This window comes from Geotrypetes seraphini, chromosome 7 (assembly GCF_902459505.1).
Source record: "Geotrypetes seraphini chromosome 7, aGeoSer1.1, whole genome shotgun sequence".
Taxonomy (NCBI): Eukaryota; Metazoa; Chordata; class Amphibia; order Gymnophiona; family Dermophiidae; genus Geotrypetes; species Geotrypetes seraphini.
In genome coordinates, this window is record NC_047090.1 from 13,530,836 (window position 1) to 13,545,947 (window position 15,112).

At 45.0% G+C, this 15,112-nt stretch overlaps 1 protein-coding gene across 5 annotated transcripts in view; it reads left to right on the forward strand.

The window, feature by feature from the left end:
* Positions 1 to 10,970: 10,970 nt before the first annotated feature.
* Positions 10,971 to 15,112, forward strand: part of CPSF6 (cleavage and polyadenylation specific factor 6) — a 75,526-nt gene continuing 71,384 nt past the window's right edge. For all 5 annotated transcript variants that reach the window (XM_033951052.1, XM_033951051.1, XM_033951054.1 and 2 more), the window contains exons 1-2: positions 10,971 to 11,122; positions 14,107 to 14,313. In XM_033951052.1, coding sequence (XP_033806943.1) covers positions 11,063 to 11,122; positions 14,107 to 14,313 — 267 coding nt within the window. In that variant the 5' untranslated portion in view covers positions 10,971 to 11,062. The remainder of the gene's footprint in view (positions 11,123 to 14,106; positions 14,314 to 15,112) is intronic.

The window sequence follows — 15,112 nt, forward strand, 5'->3', positions numbered from 1 at the left end:
CAATCTAGCACTGGGGATGTAAAAAAGGTATGGGGGAAGGCAAGGGGGGGGCACCTGCGGCAAAGGGAGGGGGGGCAGAGAGGAAGAGGGGTGCCATGTCCATAGGAAGACCATGCCTAAGGGGACCACCCCCTTCACCCCCCCTATCTATTCCACTAACCACACCTTACAATGGCGTTAGGTGCGAATCTAGCGCCAGTAGGCACCTTAAAATTTTTTAAAGTAGCGTTTTGAACAGCGTTTTTTTTCCGTTTAACTTAGGGGGGAGGGGGGGAGGAGTTGCTAGGCCACAGGCAGGGAGGGTGGTGACAAATTCCAAATCCAAGCACAGAAGGAGAGGGGGCAAGACATAGGACAAATTATGCAGTGAGGGTAGTTTGGGAAGGCCCACCCAAAATAACTGTGGGCCCACCCAAAATAACAGATCTAGCTATGCTCCTGCTAATTACAGCCAATTGTGTGCTTTTTAATTTCAACAATTGATTGTTAATGCACAATTGACTAATTAGTTCAAATTTTGGCAACCTGTTCAGAATCCAGGGGAGAGCTCAGAGAGTTCAGGTGTAGATGTGCTAAGAATGGAATCGGTTCAACGATTGGCCACCAAGATGGTCTCAGGGCTCAAGGATGTCCCTTATGAAGAACGACTAGGTAAGTTGCACCTTTACTCTCTCGAAGAATGCAGAGAGAGGGGTGAATGATAGAGACGTTCAAATACGTTACTGGACGCATTGAGGTGGAAGAAGATATCTTCTTCCTTACAGGCCCTACGGCAACAAGAGGGCATCCGCTGAAAATCAGGGGCGGGAGATTCCATGGTGACACTAGGAAGTACTTCTTCACCGAAAGGGTGGTCGACCGTTGGAATGATTTTCCACTTCAGGTAGTTGAGGCCAGTAACGTGACTGACTTTAAGATCAAAAGGGATCAACACTTGGGCTCACTTCAAAGAAGAACTTAGAGGGGAGGGTTATTTGAGTGGGCAGACTTGATGGGCCGTAGGCCCTTTTCTGCCGTCATATTCTATGTTTCTATGATGTCAATAACCAAACTGAAGTTGCTCTACCCACTGGCCTAACTTTACATCCTCGGATATAATTACAAGCTCTCTTTTCATTGCAGTCTGGCAAGGGGGCACAGGAGAAAAACTGCAATTACAAGGTTCCAGGAGCCACAGTCCTCAGCAAATTTAAATAAGCCATTCTAATTACAAGCCAGAGGCTCAAGAGGGACCCTGGAACAATGAAACTGCTTATTTCAATTTAGGGAGTAGGCTGCCTAGCTTTGCAGAAAAAAAAAATTGCTTATAAGATGCGGTCAAAATGCACATATGAGTCTGCATCTGATTTACTAGCTCAGGGCTCTTTTTTGTTGTTGTTGTAATTTCACTTCTCAAGTCTGAAGTCCTTGTAATGAGCACTGCACGTGGTATTGTGAAATGAGTGGATAAGTACAGTGCCCTTACCCTGTTGCACTAAAAGAAATGCTACTGTTTTTGGTAATATGAAGGGTTTTAACCATCATCTGGAACAATTTCCTACCTGCTTGGCTGCACTGAAAAGAATGACAAGGGGACAAAATTTTCCCAGTCCCTTTGGGAACTAATTTTCCCGTCCCCACGAGTTCTTTTCCTGCCCCTGCCCCATTCCTGCAAGCTCCGTCCTCATCTGTACAAGCCTCAAACCCTTGAAAATCCTAAGTAGCAACATTCTAGAGCTCAGATTGTGATGTCATAATGCCTCATTCCACCAATGCCTAAGCTCCGTCCTCATCTGCACAAGCCTCAAACCCTTGAAAATCCTAAGTAGCAACATTCTAGAGCTCAGATTGTGATGTCATAATGCCTCATTCCACCAATGCCTAAGCTCCGTCCTCATCCACACAAGCCTCAAACCCTTGAAAATCCTAAGTAGCAACATTCTAGAGCTCAGATTGTGATTTCATAATGCCTCATTCCACCAATGCCTAAGCTCCGTCCTCATCTACACAAGCCTCAAACACTAAAATCCTACATAGCAGCATTCTAGAGCTTAGATTGTGATGTCATAATGCCTCATTCTAGCAATGCCTAAGCTCTGTCCTCATCTGCACAAGCCTCAAACCCTTGAAAATCCTAAGTAGCAACATTCTAGAGCTCAGATTGTGATGTCATAATGCCTCATTCCACAAATGCCTAAGCTCCGTCCTCATCTGCACAAGCCTCAAACACTAAAATCCTACATAGCAGCATTCTAGAGCTTAGATTGTGATGTCATAATGCCTCATTCTAGCAATGCCTAAGCTCTGTCCTCATCTGCACAAGCCTCAAACCCTTTGAAATCCTAAGTAGCAACATTCTAGAGCTCAAATTGTGATGTCATAATGCCTCATTCCACCAATGCCTAAGCTACGTCCTCATCTTCACAAGCCTCAAACGCTTTAAAATCATAAGTGTTTGAGTTTTGTGCAGCTAAGGCAGAGCTTACCAGAATGGGGCAATATCCAATGGTGAATTTCCACAGGTTTCACTCCCTCTGCCCAAAGAAAATGCACTACTGCATGTTGTTCTTCGATGGTGCAATCTTGCAATGGAGCATCACATTATGGCGTTTTAGAGTAAGAGGAGGAAGAAAGCCAATCATGTTGAGGAGGGTGTAGGTCACTAGACACCAGGGAAAGATTTTTTTTTTAATATTGGAAGGAGGGAGGGTTGCAGTTCCCATAGAAGTGGAAGTATTAAAATGGAAGTGGGGGTCAAGAAGGTCTTATTTCGACTAAGGCAGCAGCGAACAATCAGGTCAACCTTAAGCCCATCCAACATCAGAACAGTTGCCCAAGCAGTTCTCATCCCCAATTTAGACTACTGTAACTCCCTCTACTGCCGCATTGCTGAGAAAGACAATAAGAAACTGCAATATAGCAGCGAGGCCGATCCTGCACAAGAACAAATATGAGAGGGCAAGTCCACTTCTCAAAGAAGGTTCAATTCAAAACTGCGTGCAGGTACATAAGGCCATATATGGAGAAAACTCAGCTGGACTAACTTCCGCCATCAAGGTCATACCATCCTTCAGTGACATGGGAACAATCCAACGCTGGAAACTACCACTTCCCTCCCCTCACTTGGTCCAGAGGAAAGCTCTTTTCAAGACCACCTTTGAGTTCCAGGGTCCCAAGATCTGGAACAGTGTCCCGAGCAGCTTACGCCAACTTCCTACTTACTTCCAGTTCAGGAAGGCGCTGAAAACACTTCTCCTAATGCATTAATTAGTAGAACATCTATGCCCCTGTATCATTTCTATTTTTCTGTAAGCCGCAATGGTTCCTAGCTGATACTTTTGGATACAAGAATCAATATGGTATGGTATTTTCAGCTCTCACAAAGGATATTTTCTTTAAAAGCAGTAATTCTTTTGGACAGTTTCGTTTAACTCTGTTAAAACTTGTTCTGTGGTCTGTGGTCAGCAGTAATTACTAATAATATTTCTTCAATCACCTTGATGTTGCATAGTCTAAAATTAAAAGCTGAGGAAAATAGTCCAATATGTCTCTTGAGACATGTTTCTGCAGCTCTGTGGAAAGAACCTGGAATTTCACTAATCAAAAATTAGCCAGGGAAAGAGACTCAGTGAGAGCAAAATCTGAAGGCAATGTGCTGGACAAGAATCAATTTAGCAGCTTAAGGTTTAAAGAAGTATTCATTCAACTCAGACTTGTCTGGGCCTCTTTTGGTAAACTCTTTGTCCCATGGACCCAGAAGGACAGAAAAGCCTTAGTAAATCAGGCCCTTGTGAGAGAGTATTATTATATCTTGAATAAGACAACTGCTGGTTCATTTTTCAGAATTTGCCAGGGATACACAGAGGCATTCAAACACACTGTGGCATCTCTAAACAAGCTTTAAGGGGGCAACAGACGGGCACGCCAAAATGAAATTTCCACACACTGCACGCACTCCCACAATATGACTTTGGCTGGCTATGAAAGAAAGTCCCAATGGTCTTCTGTATAATCTTGTATGTCCAATTACACTCCATTGTGAATGTTTACTTGTAGACCGTTCTGAGCTACTGGGAGGACGGGATAAAAATCTAAATAAATAAATAAAAAAACAAACAAACTACTGTTATCAACTACTCAATTATACTACCGGTACCATGAAAAGAAGGCCAAGATGGTATAAAATTGTACGAATCTAGCTGAACTGACGGTAGCCCCAAAGGTCCAACCAAAAAGAAAACAAATAGTGACATGTACTTTAAGCAGGGCGACAATAAAAGAGAAGAGGACATACTCGTAGGGCACTGCAATAAAGAAAAAGGATCCTGGGATAGAGGGAGAGACAATTATATAGCTCAGGGTCTAAGCCAGGGGTGTCCAACCTGCGGCCCCATGAAGTATTTTGTTTGGCCCCGGTCAAGGGTGATGCAGTGTTTTCCTCTGCTGCCCCCGGGTGTCTACCGTCTTGCCGGCTCCCTCCTATGTCTTGCTGCAGCGTTTGCGCGGCTCCCCGAAACATTTTTTTCAGCCAATGTGGCCCAGGGAAGCCAAAAGGTTGGACACTCCTGGTCTAAGCTGAAGTGAAAACAGGTGAAAAGGCAAACATGAGAAAGAGCGACTGTGGTTATGTTTATGGCTCAAAGAAGGAAAAATCAAAACAGCACATCAATGATAGCAAGACACTCAAGGCAAAAGATGCACAGCTAAAGTTACTAACGTGTGCTAATGTTCATTAACTCACCTAGGTGCGTGTTTATAGAGCACTAGGTTCTTGCACTTAAAGCATGTTAACAGCTAAATGCAGCGTACTGTAAAGGTTGCAAAACTTTGGGCGCAGATCCCAGATGTTTGCGGAAACGAATGACTCAATTGGGTGCTAACAATTAGTTATTGGAGTTTGCGATATACTATTCTACATTAATGAAAATTGATTCCTCTTTCCTTATATCACAGCGCCCCTTAGTGGTAGATTTATGTGATTGTGCAACAGAATTAAAAAGTAGGTACCAACAGTGCAACAGTGAAAAATGCAAGCAGGGACAGACCTGGGAAATCTAGATATTAAAATTTTTATTTTCCTCTAGATCAGGGGTGGGCAACTCCGGTCCTCGAGGGCCGGAATCCTGTCGGGTTTTCAGGATTTCCCCAATGGATATGCATGAGATCTATTTGCATGCACTGCTTTCAATGCATATCCATTGGGGAAATCCTGAACACCCGACTAGATTCCGGCCCTCGAGGACCGAAGTTGCCCATGTGTAAAAGGCATGGATCCCAACATAAAAAATGGGCTTCAATGATTTAACTATTAGAGCTCACAGCACTTAATTGACACTAATCATGATTTGGGTGCTGATTTGTCTGCGTGCTATTTTCTATGGACCCCTAAAGTGGATCACATACAACTTGAAAGGGGCGTGGTCATAGGAGGGGCTCATGATCAAGGGGCGTGGTCATGGGAGGGGTACTCCCAGAAGATGCATTACAGTGCTACAGGGACATGTGCCTCAGGATTTACACCAGGTTTCAGCTGATATAAATCCTCATGCCCAGAATTGAGTGCAGAATTTGGCACCCAGCACTATTCTATAAGAGTGCTCACCCTTTAAAGAATAATGTTGAGTGCTAATTTTTGGCATCATTTATAGAATTGCCCTCTTTGTGTGTAAAGTAATTTATTTGCATACCTACCAGTGGCGGAGCGAGGGTGAGAAGCGCCCCTCCCCCGCCCTCATCTTCACCTCCCCCCGCTCCATCCCCAATCCTGCCTGCCGCATACACCCCCCCTCCCTTGTACCTCTAGCTGAAGTTGTTGCTCACAGCGGTCAACGTGCTCCTCGCAACCCTGTCGACTCTCCATCTGACATCACTTCCTATGCGTGGCCCCTGGAAGTGACATCAGTGGGAGAGCTGACGGGGTCGCGAATAGCACATTGTTGACCTCTGTGAACAACTTCAACTAGAGTTATGGGGGAAGAGGGGTGCACAAGTGGAGGGGAGGAATGGGAAGAGGCGGAGAGATGCCAGCGCCCCCACCAACATGGTGTCCAGGGCGGACCGTCCCCATTCTTACTATGTCACTGACACCTACCCCTTGAGGTAGTGCAGGAGAGCTGGGGAGAACCAAGGCAGATTCATTTTCCCACTGGAAAGCATTAGAACAGAGTTTCTCAAACTGTGTGCCATGAGAGATTTCAGAATTTTATTTTTTAATGCAGTACTATAGCAGTCCCAGGAGGAGGGCTGGCACTGATGGATGGGTCTGAGAGGGGGGGGGCTCTTTCTGGTAATAGGTAAGGGGAGTGCTATTTGGAGGCCAGGATGACACTGGTTTCATTTTAGGCTTCGGTTTCAGCTAGCATTAGAGAGCTATAAAGGGATGTCCATCCACCTACTGAGATAGAGAAAAATACTGAGTGAGGATGCTATACAGTAGGGGTCCCCAAAGTCCCTCCTTGAGGGCCAAATCCAGTCGGGTTTTCAGGATTTCCCCAATGAATATGCATGAGATCTATGTGCGTGCACTGCTTTCAATGCATATTCATTGGGGAAATCCTGAAAACCCGACTGGATTTGGCCAAGGAGGGACTTTGAGGACCCCTACTATACAGGATGCTACCATATATATTTAAATATAAACTGAGATTTTTGAGCCAAAAAAATGGCCCAAAAAAGGGTGTCTCAGTTTATATTTGAGTCTGCCTATCAGAACCGGCAGTTCTCCTTCTGCCAGCCTCCCTCAGCCTGGCAATTTCCCCACCATCAGCTTGCCACTTCCTCCCTCTCGCTCTTCACCCTACCCCAGAGGCCAGCAGCCATTTTCAGTGCCAAGACAGCACGGGCAGGTGTGAGAATTGCTCCTGCCCCAACGCCCCTCTAGACTACCAGGGAAGCACGGTAGGCCTGGGGGGTCCTACTGTGGGTCTGGAAAGGGGGTGGGTTGTGCTTCTTCAGAGTGAGCTCCTGACTGGTGAGGCCCGACTTTAGTACAGGAAGAGGTGGTCAGAGCATACTGCGAGTGATTTCCTTCATTCGCTGGCGCTCCAGCTGCCCTCTCCTGCTCGGTCATTCGCAGTTGGAACATACCGCGAATGACCGGGACCGCAAATCGTGGACTACGAATTTGCGAGGGAGCACTGTATATTTAAGTATATACTGAATATGACAGAGATCTGGCATTCTATCTCCACCTGCTGGTAGATGGGCATAACCTGTCAAAATCTCTGGACTGATCTGTGGGATGACATGGAAATACCGTTTCATGTGATTCTGCAAATAAGCTGATTCCTTGTCTCTCAGGACCCAAAATGTTAGCATCAGAACTAGATCCATTTCATCTCTTGTAGCTAATGAAGGTGCAGGGCTGGATTAATGCATAGGCAAACTAGGGCCAAAAAAATATCAAGACAAGGCCTGACGATCTGCTACATTTCCTTCCGAGAATGATGAATTCTGTCAAATGTCAAAGATCTGAGGCCAGTACAGGATTGCCTATCAGCAACTTTAATTGGGGGGGGGCACTGACTAGCAGCACCCAGAAAGGAAAAATTGCTGCTATTTATCTATTGTCACTTACAGTATTACATTTTTATATTAATTAAAATAAATCCATAGTATAATTGTTAATAATTTGCAGATTGTCTGCACTCTTAGCAGTAGACCTGCCTCATTTTCCTCACCCTGTCACATGGCTCTAATTCCTCCCTGTGCCCCCCAAATGAATATTTGGATGCTCAAACTCCCCTCCCATCTCAATTCACTAAAGCAGCCCAGGAAAGCTAAAGATTAGTCCCAAGTATGGACTAAATCAAGGTAAATTCATAGGCTACCACTGATGGTCCCTCTCACTCATGGATTCCGAGCAGTAGACAGGGCCTGTGAGTGCTAAGATTTGGATTTAATTACTCAACCTTTTCAATCCAAGTTCAGGCAAGTTACAATTTTGTGAACACTTGATTTGTCCCTTCCTAAGGCTTACAATCTAAAATATGCCTCCACCTGGGATAATTGAGAAAATGACGTTTGCAAGGTCTCAAACATCATCAGTGAGAAAAGTGATTTGAATTCTGTCTTCTCATTCAAAACTTGGCACTTGTGTATAGGAGACTACCTTTATCCCTTTTTTAACCTACTTTTATACTGTATAAATTGTAAATCACTTTCCTGTATGTAATTGAAAGGTGGTATAACAAACTTCTAAATAAACAATCATATGCCTCGGATTGTTTGGAGATTCAGTAGCAAGGTTCCCGATTGCTGGGATGGTTCCAGTTTTCCTGGGGTCCAGCACATGGCTGAGAAATTAGGAGCTACTATGTCTTGGCACAACTCATTTCACTAACTAGGGAATGCAAAGAATCAAAATGCGTGCGAGATCCAAAGTATACAAAGTCAGATTTTGTAAGTTTCAGTGCCACTGATTAGTTGGTTTGCATTTTTACATTTCATAGATCTGAAATATTTGTATCCAGTAGGTTACAGTTTAAAAACCGAAGAAGAGCCATTGGTTCAGACCAATTGTCCATTTAGGCCAGTATCCTGTTTCTACAGAGGCCAATCCAGGTCACAAGTACCTGGCAACGTACTACCGATGCCAGCCTTCTCCCATGTCTGTCTCAATTGCAGACAATAGACTTTTCCTCCAGGAACTTATTAAAACCAACTATATTAAGTGCTTAAAAATCATTATCACTACAAAGACTCTATCAAGCCAATATTGAACTGCAGTGGTCAGTGTTTAGGCAAAATGCTGACTACTGTGGTTAAAACTGGGTATTCAGCATCAGTATCCAAATACAGGCCAAGACTGAACAGGTTTCAGCACTAGCCTAGAAGGGCTATTCAGATAGCAGCAATATTTAGATCATTAACTGTATAAAGTTAGGGCAGCCTTTTTGATGTCCCAACTTTATCCAGTAAGCTGGATGATAAACTGGGTAAAATATGAATAGGCTGCTAACCGACTAACTTAGACCGCTATGGCACTGTCCAGATAGTACTAAAGCAGTCAGAAGAAATAGTCAATGGCACTATCTGGCTAAATGCTCTCTCCTGGCTGACTCCTAGTATTATGTTTTTGAAGTATTACATAGGCAAGCCGATTCTCAAAATTTAACACCAGTGTTAAGGCCAGTTAGCATGGTGCTCAAGGCCTTAGCGTGGGAAATGTGTGCAGCAGAGATGTCACAATTTGTATTTGAATAATTTCCTAAGAGTCCATAAGTCATTATTAAAATGAACATGGGGAAATTCACTGCTTATTCCTTGGATAAGCAGCATAAAATCGGTTTTACTCCTTGGGATCTTGTCAGGTACTTGTGACCTGGTTTGGCCACTGTTGGAAACAGGATACTAGGCTTGATAGACCTTCAGTCTGTCCCAGTAAGGCAACTCATGTTCTTACAATATGTTTTAAATGGGGTATACGAGGGTTGGTAAAAAGTTTGGTAAAAAAGCACGTTAAACAAATTTTTTTGGGGAAAAAAATCAGTTTTATTTCTCAATGTAGTCTCCATTGAGAGTTATACACTTAGTCCAGCGAGTTTCCAGCTTTTTCATCCCGTCGGAAAAATAGGTTTTGTCAAACTCTTCAAAATACTCATTGACAGCATCAATGACATCCTCATTTGATGAAAATTTCTTCTCATCGAGCCAAATTTTTAACTTTGGGAACAGGAAAAAGTCTGATGGGGCCAAGTCAGGGGAATAGGGAGGATGAGGAATCAATTCAAAGCCCAATTCATGCAATTTTGCCATTGCAACGGTTGATATGTGGGATGGTGCGTTGTCCTGGTGAAAAAGCACTTTTTTGTGTGCCAATGTTGGCCGTTTTTCCATCAGCTCATCTTTCAAACGGTCCAACAATGCTGCATAATAGGCTCCTGTTATTGTTTTATCCTTATCTAAGTAGTCGATCAGAATTATTCCTGTGGAATCCCAAAAAATAGTGGACATCACTTTCCCAGCTGACAAAACAGTCTTTGCCTTCTTTAGTGCACTTTCACCAGTCGTTGTCCACTGCTTTGATTGCTGCTTCGACTCGGGTGTGTAGTAGTGGATCCAAGTTTCGTCCACGGTCACGAATCGACGCAAAAATTCCTGCGGATTGCGATTAAACATTGCCAAACACCGCCCCGAAATGTCCTTTCGCGCGCATTTCTGGTCAACAGTCAGCAGCCGCGGCACCCATCGCGCGCACAGCTTTTTCACGTGCAATTTCTCGTGCAGGATGTTGTGCACGCGTTCGCTCGAAATGCCTACAGTCTCGGCAATCTCGCACACCTTCACCCGGTGGTCTTCCGTAACGATACGATGGATTTTTTCAATCATGTCCTTCGTGGTGACCTTGACCGGGCGTCCGGAGCGCGCTTCATCTTCGGTGCACGTGCGGCCACGTTTGAACTCTTTTATCCAGAAATAAATGGTCTTCAAGGCCGGCGCAGAGTCCCCGTGCACTTCAACCAGCTCGGCTTTGATCTGCGCGGCCGTCCACTTCTTCAGATAAAAATGTTTTATGACGTCACGGAACTCGTTTTTTTCCATTTTGGTGCTCGATTCCATTTCTTCAACTCCCCCTCCCCCAGGAAAAGCAACAGGTGCTACAAGAACTCTATTCAGTGACTAAGTTTAGCGCTTTGCGGCTCTTTTTCAGACGTTCCCTACTCAAAGTGTCTGGAGAGCGCAAGGCCTGGGCCCAACTGAACGTTATTTACAAACGCAAAGGCGGGCTTTTCTCGGGCCTTGTCGTCCCGCCTACGTTTGTCGCAGAACTGTTGGGGTTTGTTTGGTTTTTTTCACCCTCCGCTGACTGAAACGTTAACGCGACCGCCACCCCTCCTCCTCCTCCCGACGCCCTCGGTCTCCGTTAACCAACCGAACGGAGGCCGCCCCTCCCTGACAAAGAACGTTAGAGACGGCGCCCCCCCCCCCCGAGAGCGGAAGTGGCGTCAGCGCGGCGCCTCATTGGCTGGGCCCCCCGTCGCTCAGGCCGCGGCGGTTTCTTCTTCCCCGGAAGTGACGCAGCTGCGCGCTCGGGCAGTTCTTCCTGAGGGGCGGGCGGCGAGGCGAAGCGCTGAGGGGGAAAATGGCGGACGGAGTAGATCACATAGACATCTACGCGGACGTGGGCGAGGAGTTTAATCAGGTAGCCGCAGCTCCCCCCGCCCTCCGCTCGGTCGGCCGCGCACCGCGGGACCGTGAGGGATGCTGGGAGAGTGAGAGGAGCGGCTGAGGGGACCGTCCGTGCCGCCCTCCCCTCGCCTCGCTCTTTCACCCGTTTCGGGGGGAGTCGGCTTTGTTAGAGCGGCAAGGCCGGGCCGTGATGTTTCTGGCGGCGTCGTGGCCGCTCGTTTTGTTGCCCTTTTTTTTTTTTTTTTTTACGCTGGCGGCGACGAGCTCTCTTGTGCAGCTTCCATTGTTGGGGTTGGGAGACGGGCCCGCGCGCGCGTTTCCCGGCATCCTTCGCGGCGAGGCCCGCGCGCCGGAGTATCATTTTCTTCTGCTCGTCTGCGGAGCGTGGAGTTAATGTCACGCGCGATAGCCGTCGGCTCCCTCCAGACACGTCTGGCACGCGCTGCAAAATGATGGCCCTGATCAGAGCTGATTTGCTGGCACGCTATGGGACCTTTTTGTTTATTTACAAATCTCACCTTTCTCTTACAACTCTTCAAATTACTCTTTAGCAATTAGATAATTACTACGGAAGGGGGGGAGGGTGTGTGCAATCGATCATCAGAAATTGTGTCCCCAAAACAAGTGAATTTCGTTTCTGCAAAGTGGCACTTTCAGCTATAGGGGGGGGGGGGGCAAAATAAAGCTCAGAATTTTTAGGAAGTTGGTCGGACTGAGAACTTTTCAGCACCCTCCCCCCCTGTATTATTTCTATTTATAGCCTACTTGGCTTGCATTCATTGGACTCACAATCTCACTAACGTACCTGGGTTAATAGATTGTTAAGTGACTTGCCCAGGGTCACAAGGCTTGAACCTGCAATCCTAGTCTGCTGAGGCTAACCACTAGGCCACTCCAGAACAATTTTGTTTATATTTTGTACTTCTGAACTTCAAGCATGTATATGTTCATTGTTATCTGCTTATTAATCATTTGCAATGCAACTACTTAAAATTTAATAAATATTTGGTAGATATTATATATACACAAAGTATATACACACAAACATACGGTGTGTATTTAAAAAAAATCTCAACCCCTCCCCAATTAAAATTGTAGGGCACAGAAGTGACACTCAATTATACATCACACTTTTCCCCAGATGTCCCACACTCTAAGGAAGGGGTGTCCAACCTTTTGGCTTCCCTGGGCTGCATTGGCCGAAAAAAATGTTTCTGGGGCCGCGCAAACGCTGCAGCAAGAGAGAGGAGGGAGCTGGCAAGACGGTAAACACCCGGGGGCAGCAGAGGAAAACACTGCATCGCCCTCTACCAGGGCCGCACAAAATACTTCACAGGGCCGCAGGTTGGACACCCCTGCCCTAAGGTGTTATGCACACAATGGGTTTTTTAATCTCACTTCCTTCCTCTTTAGAGGTTCAGGGCATGGAGGTACATACACTTGAGTATTTATTTCACCTTCCCCAAGAAGTCCAATACCCCATAGTATTATGAATGCCCTCAGAAAATTGGAAGAAGACAGGCATGAGGTATCTCTTAGGGAGAAGAAGAGATAGTGGATGTTGCAGATGGGCAGACTGGATGGGCCATTTAGCATTTATCTGCCATTGTGTTAATATATACGCACACTTTTTTTAAATTTACTTCCTGGAAGTACAGAACTAGAGATATTAAATACTTTTGATTATGTACCTCTCCTACTCTCTCTAAGAAGTCTTGGAGACAAACAGCACCTCAAAGGATTTAGTGGGATATGAGACCACCAATAACATGAAAGTGGTACATTTGGGTGGAATATTTTAATTTATTTAAGCCTGTTGGAGGTTTAGAGGACATTAGGGTGATACAGTTGACAAATTTATCTCTCCTTTCTTCACATACAGGGTGGCATAAGTCTTACACATCTAGTATTCCATCGAGACTTGCAGGATCTAGAGGATATTTATTTAATTTTTAAAGATGTGCAAAATCTTATTTATAATTAAGAAAATAAGAATCAACATAGTGATAATGCACTGTAGACCATATGTAGCTCATAATTGAAACATAAACATGCCTAAAAACCCGCCCAAGTCAACACTTGGACACCTAAAAGACAGGTTCTCCAAGTGCCGATAATCAAACCTATTTTTTGGATGTATCCAGGGACTTTTTAGGTCTCTGAATGCCGCTATGTGCTCAGAGCTTAAAGGGGCATATCTGGCGGGATGGGGGGCCAATCTAGATTTAGTCATCTTGCAGGGATAATTGAAGGTTTTACGAGACTTCCTGGACGGAACTTATATGTTGTGACTTAGACAATATAAAAACAGGTATAAGTGCCCAAAAGGTATCCAAAGTGACCAGATAACCACTGCAGAGACAAAGTAAAGACCTCCACACACTCCCCCCGGTGTTCACTGACCTCCTCACATTCCTGCAAAGATTGGAATAAAAACGTACATACCTGTCTCCAGAACGACAGCACCTAGTATAGGAAAAACTAGTAGAGCTGCACACAGGTCTCTTAAATAGCCTGGGGTGGGTTAGTGAACCATAGAAAGGAAGGAAGACCCAGGCCCATAAGCCATGCTAACCACTACATTTATGGTAGAACATGTGCGCCCACCAAAATCCCCCCAAACCCTACTGTACTGCCATATAGGTGCCACCTACATCCATAAGGGCTATTGGGGTTGTAGAAAGGTGGGTATAGTGGGGCTCACCATAACCTATAAGGGAGTTCTGGTGAGATGTTTATCTGGCACAACTTTTTGTGAAGTTCACAGCAGTGCCCTGAAAGGTGCTCCACTGCTGTGTTCATCACAATGCTGGCCACTCTCACATCCAAAAGATCTTGTTCTGGGTGTTTGGAACTTGGATGAATTTTTGGTTGAAAATATGGTACAAAGATAGACATAGTAGAAGCAGGTATACGCAGGCAGCAGAGTTTTTCATACAGCAGCACTGATCACTGAATGAAGACTTTATCTGATCTGTACAATTATTTGCCTTTTAGGAAGCTGAATATGGTGGGCATGATCAAATAGATTTATATGGAGATGTCATCTCACCTTCTGCAAATAATGGCGATGCTCCTGAAGACCGTGATTATTTGGATTCTCTGCCACCATCTGTTGGAGATGATGTTAAAGGATCAGCACCTAATGTTGTATATACCTATACTGGAAAGAGAATTGCATTGTACATTGGGAATCTTACTTGGGTAAGTACATGATTTTTATACACTTTTATGATGTCTGTAAACTTGCATTAAATTGGATCAGGGGTTTTCAGCCCTTAGGACGCATCTTGTCAGCTAGGTTTTTCAGGATACCCACAATGAATATATCTAAAATAAATTTGCATGCCTCCATTGTATGCAAATCTATTTTATACATATTTATTGTGGATATCTTGAAATCTAACTGACCTGGTATGTCTCGGTCTGGGTCGAGAACTCTCAAATTAGATAGTGGTTTGAAATCTGAGATATTCTTTCGAGGGTCTAAGCACATAAGAATTTCCGCTACTGGGTCAGACCAGCGGGTCATCGTGCCCAGCAGTCCGCTCCTGCGGCGGCCTGCTGGTCAAAGACCACCCTAACTGAGACTAGCCCTACCAGCGCACGTTCTTGTTCAGCAGGAATTTGTCTAACTTTGTCTTGAATCCCTGGAGGGTGTTTTCCCCTATAACAGCCTCTGGAAGAGCGTTCCAGTTTTCTACCACTCTCTGGGTGAAGAAGAACTTCTTACGTTTGTACAGAATCTATCCCCTTTTAACTTCAGAGAGTGCCCTCTCGTTCTCCCACCTTGGAGAGGGTGAACAATCTGTCTTTATCTGCTAAGTTTATTCCCTTAAGTATTTTGAATGTTTCGATCGTGTCCCTTCTCAATCTCCTCTTTTCAAGGGCGGAGAGGCCCAGTTTCTCCAATCTCTCACTGTACGTGTTGGTTGCCATTTCATCTGAGTCAGAAACAAAATACGTACAAATACTTAATTTATTTAATGACAAAGTATATCGC